The 11,042-nt window shown below is 34.8% G+C and overlaps 1 protein-coding gene across 1 annotated transcript; it reads right to left on the bottom strand.

Moving 5' to 3' along the window:
- Positions 1-55: 55 nt before the first annotated feature.
- Positions 56-5,436, bottom strand: LOC147539537 (terpene synthase 10-like). Its single transcript, XM_086639620.1, has 7 exons — positions 5,026-5,436; positions 2,375-2,654; positions 1,655-2,036; positions 1,352-1,570; positions 1,107-1,245; positions 742-1,002; positions 56-660 (listed from the first exon to the last, which is right to left on the bottom strand). The coding sequence occupies exons 1-7, from the start codon at positions 5,281-5,283 to the stop codon at positions 355-357; spliced, it is 1,845 nt and encodes a 614-aa protein (XP_086495746.1). The 5' UTR covers positions 5,284-5,436; the 3' UTR covers positions 56-354.
- Between the last annotated feature and the right edge of the window lie 5,606 nt (positions 5,437-11,042).

The following is an 11,042-nucleotide window of genomic DNA, read 5'->3' as shown; positions in this document are numbered from 1 at the left end:
AACCACACTCAAATTTGTAGAGAAGGTTAATTGAAAGAAAAAAAAATCAAGATTATGAAACTAAATGAGTTATTAACTCTTTATCATCTTTATTAATATAAATTAGAGAGTTTACCAATATAATAAGAGAATCTAGAGATAAACATAAATTAGAAACATAAACAATAAGGGAAATCTAAAGTGATTGGATTGGAGTGAACTAGAAAACATCCAAATTCACACTAAATGGTCTAACCGACCGAGCTTGCCAAACTATGTGGGACTATTCTAGAGTCCGCAGGTATTATCATTCCTATTACACTTCGAAATTATGTTATACAATAAGAATTTTATGCTCTAAATTATTTTGTGAAGTTAAAGAACCACTGGTTCGACTAACAAAGATAAGACTTGTGATTTTGTTTCACGATCTTGAACACCTATTCCATCTCCGTAGTAAAAAATACATTCAGACATTCGAGCAAAGTTCACCGCTGAGAGAACAAATTGTTCTGAAAAGCCTCTGGTGGAACCATTGTTACAAAGTAGCTCTTGATTAATATTAACCCATGTTACGTCGAGCAATTGTTTTATATACTTGCGCGCAACTTCTTCTGAAACACAAGTTTCATGCATATAACACTGGATTGATTTTGGAACATCGCCTCTTTCGATTTCAGCCTTTGTGCAAATTAAGAAAAATTATTAAAAATACAAAATTCATAATCTATATATCCAACTTAAATAATGATTAATACGTACCGTGGAAGTTGCTAAGTCATCCGTAAGTCGAAGAATAAGTGATGACCAGTGAATGAGATTCGTTGTTTTTTCATCGAACAATAAACATTTCTTCAATTCTTCTGTTTTGATATCATTTGTCTGAAGTAAATTCACATGAAATAGGAAGAGTGGCCCTCCAGCTGAAACCAATGCATTATCAAGGTACTCTTGAAGTGTTGGTATGTATCCACTATGATACCACTTTGCTTCCACCAAAAATGCTTTGCAAAGATCTGCCCACTAAATTTCATGCCAGTTGAAAAAATTAATCGTAACGAAATTGTAAAATTGAATGAAATTTATCACAAATTATTAATAGATTATAATGGTTAGTAGTTACATACTAATTTCTTGAGGTATGGGAAGATATCGAAATTCTTATCCTTTAGAGTGTCATAAGCTAGTTGATTCACAGTGTTGTACAGAGTTAAATAACACAGTTTCATATAGTGTGGAAGTTGTGAAATTGCATCAATCTCCCACCTGTACAATCGGATTATTATTAGACGTATGATTTTACGATAGCAACTCCTTCATATAATTCGAAGAGCATTTCCTTTCTGATGTAAGGTTGGAAAACAAATTATACCTTTGAATTGCATCAGTAAAGAGCTCTAGCTCATCTAAAGTACCATATATATCATAAACGTCATCGATTGTCATTATTAAACAAGCGATTTTTGTAAGCTCCTTTCTGCAGTATCTGAATTGAGGTTCGGATGCAACGCCCATGGAGAAGAAGAAGCTTTCCACTATTCTGTCTCTTGAAAATCCTAACTTGCTCGCCAAGCCTAGATCTTCCCACCACCTAAAACAAATGCATTTTATTTGTATTCATTAGCCTCGAATATTTTCACTAGCTTATATTTGGAAATGTTTTCATGAGCCTTACCTCCATGTTTCTGAGAGGTCTTCTTTATGAATTTCTTGCGCCAAGTTGAAATCCAATATAGCTAGTTCGAGTAACTTTTGATTTGCATCCTTAGTTTTTTTGTATTGGTCAATATATAATCTTGCTTGTAGTCGTGGCGGTATCAAGTGCAATGGAAGTCCCAATGAGTAGTTGGCTTGTCCATCTACGTATGGTAGGTTAGCCGTGTTGCTTTCGCATTTTGCTTTCCAGATTTTACTGGTGAAGGACTTAGCTTCATGTAAAATACTTTCACCTTCTAAAGCTAGATATGAAGCCTCAAACAAACTCAACATTCCTTTAACATGTTTTTGGTGGCTTTCCTTGAAATTACCTTCTTGGTCCATGAAATCTTTGAATATATCTGCATAAAACTAATAACATGTTAATGTTCATAGTTTGGAACTTACAGTTTCAAGGGTAGTTTGAAAGGCACCCCTTTAAAGTGTTATTGGCGCCCTCTTCAACGGAGATGCTACGTTCACAAAAAAAATTGACAAATATTTTGCGGAAATGACGTGGCAAGATTCCTTTTGAAGTTTGACTGAATCTGGATCGTTCTCTTTATGAGCTTTTCATGTTTTAAGAGTCAGGATTCAGTCAAACTTTCAAAAGAGAATTGCCACATCATCTCGTAGAAAAAGGGGGACTGTGAGGAAAAAGGATGTCAATAACACTTTACGTAGGCGTCTTTAAAATTACCTTGGGATACCCCATAACCATGTTGCCTTAAGAGTCTAAACCCTAGAGCAGTAGCATGTAGATTATCTTCATCATCTCTCTCTCCTTGAGTTGTACTGCTGTTCATTGCAAAAACCATTGATTCTAGGGCTTCTTTGATCTCCTTTTTAAATAGATATGCTAAACCAAGCCTTTCGATGTTGTCGATCACCTCTAGTCGAGCGACTATATCCCCACTATCTAGAAGCAAATTTTTCACGGCTTCCTTAAGCTTTTCTTTTCGCGGTATGGATAATTCTTCCTGCATAATATACATATATACATACATACATATGGTAGGCCATCAATAATATTGACTATCAGGCACATGTAAAGCAACATTATTCTTTGTTGTTTTGTAAAGTGGGAAGTGCAATCCTATGCTAGTAATGTAGAGGATATGGACGAGAAACTCATGGAAGAAATCGATCGATGTGGCATAAATTAAGCACAAACAACTGAAACTGCCAAAATCGATGCGCCCAAAACTTCATTAGAATTAGGCCCATACATTATAGATTTAAAAGCAACACGTACTCTACGTCGCAAAAAAAAAAATATATGTTAACTCAAAGAACGCTACACGTGAGGATGCATGTGAGAATACTCTTACTCTAAACATCACCATCTCCAATTTCCTTCTCTAACCCAAACCTCCCACATCTCAAATCTCCTGTAGCCCTAAAAACCACCACCCTAATCTCAAAAAATTTCCCAAAGACCTTGTCAAACCATCCCTTCTGATCTGACTCAATCTTTTACTCTATCTCTTGCACACTCATTCTCAATCTCTATCTCTTTCTTGTCTCAATCACAAACTAACACACACTCTCATAGAATATAATTGAATAGATTATAGATGTTTAAGAAGAATGTGTGCTTTTGTAAAAACCTTCTTTTCTATGTGGTAAATGCTTCCAGCCAAAACCTGGTGGTCCTCTCCAAAAAATGGTGGTCCTCTTCAAGAAAATCAGGTAAACCTACATTTTTCTAGTTTTGTATATTTTGTCCTCATCATCTGAATAATCTGGCAGGTGTATAAATTCAAATAATTTTTGGCATTGTACATGTACCTTTTGTCCAACTGATGTGGACCTCCTCCAAGATCCAATAGGTGGTGGGTTTGGGGATTGCAATTTACTCTCTTGAATTATCTTACGTAATTTATTGATGTAAATAACGTATTAGTACGTTTATTAGATGATATGTCACGGCCTACTTAGGGTTGTTTCATGGCAGTTTTGTTTTAATTTTATCCAGATGTAAAGATTCTTAAAAAGAATTTGTTTCTTACTTTATTTAAGTTCAATAATGAGAGATGAAATTTTATGCTCAAAATTCTAGGTATTGAAATTGAGGGATTGAGCCATTGGTCCAAAAAGGGGGCCAAAATGAAAATTTCACCCAAAGTTGCCTAAAAATGAAAGGGAGGTCCAATGTGTCAGTTTCGGGGTCAAAATTACGTAAAGGGTCCTTAGAAAATAAAGTATTTACCGTTCATGCCATCGAAAATTACAAAATTGCCATCGAAAATTCTCGGGAAACGATTTTTTTTTCTGAAAATTATTTTATTTACTGGTAAAAAAATTTGAAAATTTGGGCGGGAATTTGAAATTTCGTTTGAAAATTTCAAAACTTCAAAAAAAAAAAATTGTGACCGGGAAATTATTTTATTTACTGGAAATTTTTTTCTGTACTAGACACTTTTGCTGGGCGGGAATTAATTTTCAAAAAAATTTCAAAATTTGTCCGGAAATTTAAAATTTTCAAAAAATTTTGAAATTTTGGGCGGGAATTTGAAATTTCGTTTGAAAATTTCAAAACTTCGAAAAAAAAAATTTGAGACCGGGAAATTATTTTATTTACTGGAAATTTTTTTCTGTACTAGACACTTTTGCTGGGCGGGAATTTAAAATTTTCAAAAAAATTTCAAAATTTGCCCGGGAATTTGAAATTTCGTTTAAAAATTTCGAAAAAAAGATTTCGTTTGAAAATTTCAAAAAAATTTCAAAATTGGAATTTTTTGTGTAAGGGAAATTATTTATTTACCGGGAAGAGATGGTTTGCTGGGCGGGAATTTGAAATTTCGTTTTCAAATTTTCAAAAAATTTTGAAACTTTGAATTTTTCGTATACTGGTAAATTATTTTATTTACCAGACATTTTTTTTTCAGGGAAACGTCAGCATGTCCCGTCCAAGGGCAAGAGGGGAATAAAAAAAAAAAACTGACATTTGGACCTGCAACTAATTTTTGGACAAGAGTGGATTTTTTTGGGTTTACCCCCCACTTTTTGGACCCCTAGCTCAAAAATCCATTGAAATTTTAAGTTCAATAAAGATTCTTAAAAAGAATGACAAAACGTTGTTGTTAAACCGTATACAGAAAAACTTTGATATCCAAACATATTTAAACCGATATTTTATTATCTTGACACACTTATATGCTTATTACCCACTTAAGTATAAGTAGGTGTCTCATGTCTGACAAGAATCCCAACATTCGAAGATGCAATACACCAAACACGATTACACGAGTATACCAAGGCAAACGTAATTCTCTTTTATGTTGGAATGAGCTCTTAGTTCTCACCAAGGAAATAGAAAATTTGTAAAATTGAAATCCGACTACTCACCTTATGGTAAACCTTTTGTGAAGAATTGACAAAATCATCTTTCCAAATGTTTGGTTTATAATTAGCAGATCTTCTTTGATCAGTTTCTGGCATGACGACTTTAGTTTGCCGTGGGCAATGAACGCATCGGATGTTTGGCTGCAAAGTCTTCCCACGCGTAATATTTGGGCCATTGGCACCTGAAATATGATTTAGTTTCAGACTATGGAATAAGAAAAGCTGAGAGTTTTGAAAACAGAACACATTTGTTGAGGCCATTATTGACTTCCCACTTTGGGCAACTATTGATTCATTCCCATCTGATGTAGTGATATATATACACAGATGGCTGGACTAGAAAACTTATTCCACCGTCGTCCTATCCCACAGGATGGACCACTTAAACAGTTAAACGTACAATCTCGGCCCAACTTTAACGATCGCATGTTTCTTTTATATGGACTCTAGAGTCACTACGTCATCACATGACACTCATACATTAAGAATATATCATATCGTGAACTTAATAAGTTCACCTACTACCATCTCAAAGACATCTTGGATCTTAAGGTACATATAAAAGTCTTAAGGCTATCTTATGGGCATGAAAGCCCATTATTTATATTTTTATCTTATTTATTTATACTCATTTTGGATTTCCAGTTCCATGAGAACCGAACTTGAATATCTGATATGCAGAGTAAGTGTTCAACCACTACATCCAGTGGTACTGGACCTAATCACATGTTTCTAATACGATTTGAATGGACATAAAAAAATTTTGTTGGCTAGTATATGGACAAAAAGGGACACAACTGTAAGGCCTCAAACATTAACATAAGGATTATAAACCAAATTAATGCACTAAACTTCAAAAAAACACACACACACACACAACTAAATGTCATAATCTTCTTTAACCATTCCTACAACTAAAATATTTCCTCACATCCACATCTTGCATTATTAAGACCAACCTCAAACATATAATGGAAGAGAATCTGAGTTCTAACCCCAGAAACTCGCCCATTATTTTATTTTGCAAGTTTTTAATAGTGGTAAGAAATTGTCAATGGCGGGATAATAAAGGATTTACCAAAAACAAATGAAGTTTTTATGGGTAAAACATTGGAAGTACTAAATCCCATCTTTTTTAAAGATTGGGTCTAAATCCCTTTTCTGGTTTTATTTTGGATTATCCACCCTTGGCCTCTTAACTTTATTGTGTTGAGAAAAATAATTTATATTGATGGAAGTTCATTAGCATTGAAGTATTAGAGACCAAGATATGGAAATAATGAAACACAAACAATAGAAGGAGAGAAAGAGAAATTTATGGTAGTTATAAAAACATACTATAATTTAAACAAGTTCCAAACTTGTTAAAAAGTTAGTAACAATTTTTTTTTTTTTTTGAACTCTTGTTTTTCTTCGTGCAAATACACAAATAGATACTAATATGTTAGTTATATGGTGAAGGTGTAGATATGTGTGGGAACATGTTTGATTTTTACGCAACACAAACTAAGTTACATGAAATTAAATAGTGAAAGACAGATTTATTTACGTTTTGCTTTATGCAGTGAGATAACATTCCAATGCAAAAAATTGTGAGTGCCCCCACTGGTAAACAAAAAACTCACAATTACTGATGGCACATTATGAACCAAGTTTCCAAAATATCTGCCCATGCATAAATTGATAACAACTAGGGGTGTACTCGAGTCGAGCCGAGCCGAGTAGTAAGATGTTCAAGCTCTGTTCGTGTATTTGACTGTCGAGCTCGAGCTCGTTCGAGTAATTGTCCACTTGTTCAAGCTCGGTTTGTATAAGTTTGAAAGAGCTCGAGCTCGAGCTCGGGCTCGCATTGTTTTAAGCTCGTTTATGAAAATACTTCAAATTAAAACATTCTAAATCATCAAAATACTTCAATGATCATTTGTCACATACAATAATAATGATTCATTTTTCAATAATTTTTTAATGGTTGATATTTCATGTACAAGTTTCAATACTAATACGTAATTATGTACTATACTACTATAAGAGTATGTTAAACGAGCTGTTCACGAGTAGCTCGTGATACACTAAAGAATGTTCAAGTTCGGCTCGTTTATGTAAACGAGCTTGATTTTGAGCTCGTGTTAAGCTCGGGCTCGTTAATATTTGAGTCGAGCACGAGCAATAGTCGAGCCGAGCTCGAGCAGCTCGTTAAGAGCTCGGCTCGTGTACACCCCTAATAACAACAAGATCACGACTCAAGATGTATGATAGTGACTGCCTAGGTTAATAAGAAAATTCGAGCTTCCAACTTAATTTTAAAGAGTCACGTAAATTTGATGTGTACCGAAATGATGGTGGGGTCTTTAGCACCTCCCCTAGCTACCCCGTGGTTCGTACTGCTGCTTCGATATTTCTATGGCAAAGATAAGTATTTATTGGTCATAAACATTTTGAATGTGTTTCACATCACACGAAAACTCAACTTTGTCCCGTTGTTGATTTGTACCATCATCATTATTATTTGCGAATCATTTTGTTTTCTTGTTACATGATGATAAGTATTTAATGGACACAAGCATTTCAAATGTATTTCGCGTCACAAGAAATCACAACTCTGTCCTGTTGATTTGGACCGCCATTATTATTCACAAATCTTCAAATGTATTATTCATGATGATAAGTATTTAATGGACACAAGCATTTCAAATGTATTATTCACAAATCTTTTTGTTTTCTTTTTACATATTGAAAACGTTTAGGCAGTTCAACAAAAAAAAAAAAAAAACGTTTAGGCATTGTCCCAAAATAATTATGCACGTTCTAAACCGTAATTATATCACATCAACGGATATGCAGAGGCAGAGCAATGATAAAGGTAGAATTCTCTTTGAAGTGGCACTTTTGAATAAAAAATTTAAAATAGAAAACTTTTCTGTCATGAATAGATATTATGCCTACTTAAATCATAATATATTAATTTAATGTCTTATCTAAAATTTAAAATTTTTCGCCACCCACATGAATAACTTTTGCAAAAATTTTTAACCATTAAAATCTTTTTCTCTTTAATATTACTAGGGTATATCCCGTGCCCTAGGGCACGGACACTTGTATCAATCAAATGTTACGGAATTTATTGTTATATTTTATTGAGAGAGGGGGATTTTTATTAGTTATTATATTTTTGTATTATTTTTTTGTTTCTTTTCTCTTAAATTAGTTATTATTTTATTGAGGGAGAAAGATTTTAATTTCTTTTTTTAACTCTTGAAATTATTTTGTTTCATTTTTCTTAAATTAGTTATTTTATTTCTAAGGAAACGATTATTGTTTTTTAAAAAGGTAATTTTATTTCTACGAATGACTATATTTTAAATTTTGAGAAGGGCTCCTAGACAATATCCTTTATTAAAAAAGGATGTTTGTCCCAGTCATCGTTTTCCCTTCTGTTTTATATAATAGATTAATTTCTTTCTTTGTTAACATTTTCTTTCCTTCTCTAGAAATATTTTTCCATTTTCTCTTTAACTACTTTCTCTTTGTGTGACTGATGAGTTTGTTAGGACTTAATTACGTGTCGTCAATTTACATCAATTGGTCATCAATTTTTTGTTAACACTAATTAAGTTAACCTATTTTTCTAGGAATAACTAGTTCGAAGGGTGTTTAGCAATTCCATATACTATTACAGGGGCTTAGGTAAAATTATGGAAATATGGTGAAACATGAATTACACTCCAGTTGTGAAATAACATGTGATTCTCCAATTAAGTTACTTCCCCACGTGATAGCCACCACACATTATTTTACAAAGTTTGGTTGAGAAAAGGAGTGGGACCGGCCAGTTTTACGATTTTCCAGCAGCTGATTTGGGGAAGAAAGAAAATATCTTGGGAAAAAGATTGAAAACCAAAAAAAAACCAACCAAACACACCCATCAAGTCGCTGGCATAAACCGCCGGCAAGGGGAGAACCCTCCCCTCTCTTCTCATCTCTCTTCTCTTCTCCTGTCTCTTCTTTTTTCCTCTCTTTCTTCTTTCATCCCCTATTTTCTTCTCTATTTCAATGTCTAAGTTCCAGCGAAGGAGAAAACCCCTTCGACGGAACCCTTTGTCTGGTTTCCAGACGAAGGTAGGTTCATCCGTCTAGAAACTTGACGAAGGCGTCTGGATCTGGTTCCATCAGATCCAGACGAGCCATCTCGTCTGGAAAACCAGACAGGTTCTCGGCGAAGGGGATCTCCCCTTCGTCGGGATTTAGTGAGAAAGGGAGAGAGGATAAGAGTTGAGAGAGTGAAGAAAAAATAGAGAAGAAAAGATAGAAAAGGTCCAACCGGATTTGTCATGGTGGTCGCCGACATTAATGGTGGAGGTCGCCAAAATACGGTAGAGGTCGCCGGAGTTCTAGTGGAGGTGAGAGGGAAAGAAGAAAAAATTAAAAAATACCTAAGGGTGATGTTTGGAGGAAACAAACAAAATTTGTTTCCACCCAAAACTTATCGCCCCGGATACTTTTCTTTCTTCCCAAAATCAGCAACCTATATTAAATGGGATAAACCATTAGGAAACAACATACGCGGTCCTAAGCCTCATTTAAACTAAAAACTGTTTTTTTTTTCCTTTAAGATATCGAGCTCATGGGATCTCTGCAAACAACTATAGGACTCGGTTATTATTTGGGCATTCTCAGAGGGAACTTGTCGGGCATACAATTCCTTTCAAAGGTCGCCCCGATAAGAGGAAACGTTGCCAAAGGTAGGACGGTTGTCACATCTCTCATAACTGATCACTGTCTCCTGGAGAATTACTTGACTGTTGCACTGTGTCGGAGTAACCCTTATAATAATCATAGTTCATGTTTTGTTACGAAATAAGAGTTGTCAGCTTGATTGTGATTGTAATTTCTATAGGATAATGGTAATGATTCATTGGTTTTGAAAAAAACGAAAAAAAATAAAATTTGTCCGAAAGTATTCTTGGTCATTGGACTATAGTTTATGTCCGATAGCTATCGTGATAAGAGAGGTTGACTCATCAATAAAGAAACACATCTAAGTACTCTTTTAGCGAATCTCTCTTTTAGTGACACAATGGGTGAAAATCTGAACAAAGCCGTGGGTGGAAATCAGTCTATGACACTCAGGGATTACATGCATCCTACTAGAACGTGTCAGCCATCATTCATACAGTTACCCCACACCACAACTCACTTCGAGTTAATACCGGGAACTATCCAAATGCTCTATCTTTTCCTTGGGGATGAGAATGAGAACCCTTACTACCATGTTAGGGATTTTGTAGAAATCTTTGACTTTGTATCTTCTTTTTCATTTCTTATTCAGTTAACAAGATATTTTCGTCAATGATCAAACTCAAGGAATAAAAATCAACAAGAAATATGAAACCCACTCCAGAAATCCTAGAAATCTTCTTCAAAACCTTGAAATAAACACACCTTAGAAATTCTTTATAAAACTTTGAAAGCATACAAAACCCTAAAAATCCACTCTAGAAATCCTCTTCAAAGCATAAAAAATCCTAGAATTCCTTTTCAAACCCAAAAAGCAAAACCCTAGTTAAGGTGGGAGGAAACTTGTCCTAGACCTTGGTTTTGGGCTCAGACTAGGCCATACCGAGACCATGCTTTGAGCCTCGAACTGGTACATCCGAAGGGAGGCACCTATAGTTGTCGAGGTTTGACCATGGTTAAATCTCTTTGGGAGGCACCTTTCGATGCTTCCTCTGCCATAACCCTAACAAACACTACGTCTCAAATTTCACATCCAAATATTTTCACAATAAGAAAAAAAGTTATTTCCAAAAAGGCCCCCTACTTTTTGACCAGCTTCCCGCGTAGCCCCTTACTTTATAAAAAGTACCCAGATGGGTCCCTTTTTTCGTACCGTTAAATGCTCGTTAACTCTCTCTCCTCCATCTTATAAGCTCTCTCTGCCACGTCAAAAATAGCCCAGATGGGTCCCTTTTTTTCGTTATCGTTAAATGCTCGTTACCGTCAAAAATACCCAGATGGGTCCC

Source organism: Eschscholzia californica, unplaced genomic scaffold (assembly GCF_041429995.1).
Source record: "Eschscholzia californica isolate CP2 unplaced genomic scaffold, dmEscCali1.0.p SCAF_5, whole genome shotgun sequence".
Classification (NCBI taxonomy): domain Eukaryota; kingdom Viridiplantae; phylum Streptophyta; class Magnoliopsida; order Ranunculales; family Papaveraceae; genus Eschscholzia; species Eschscholzia californica.
This window is presented reverse-complemented; position numbering and strand designations above follow the sequence as displayed.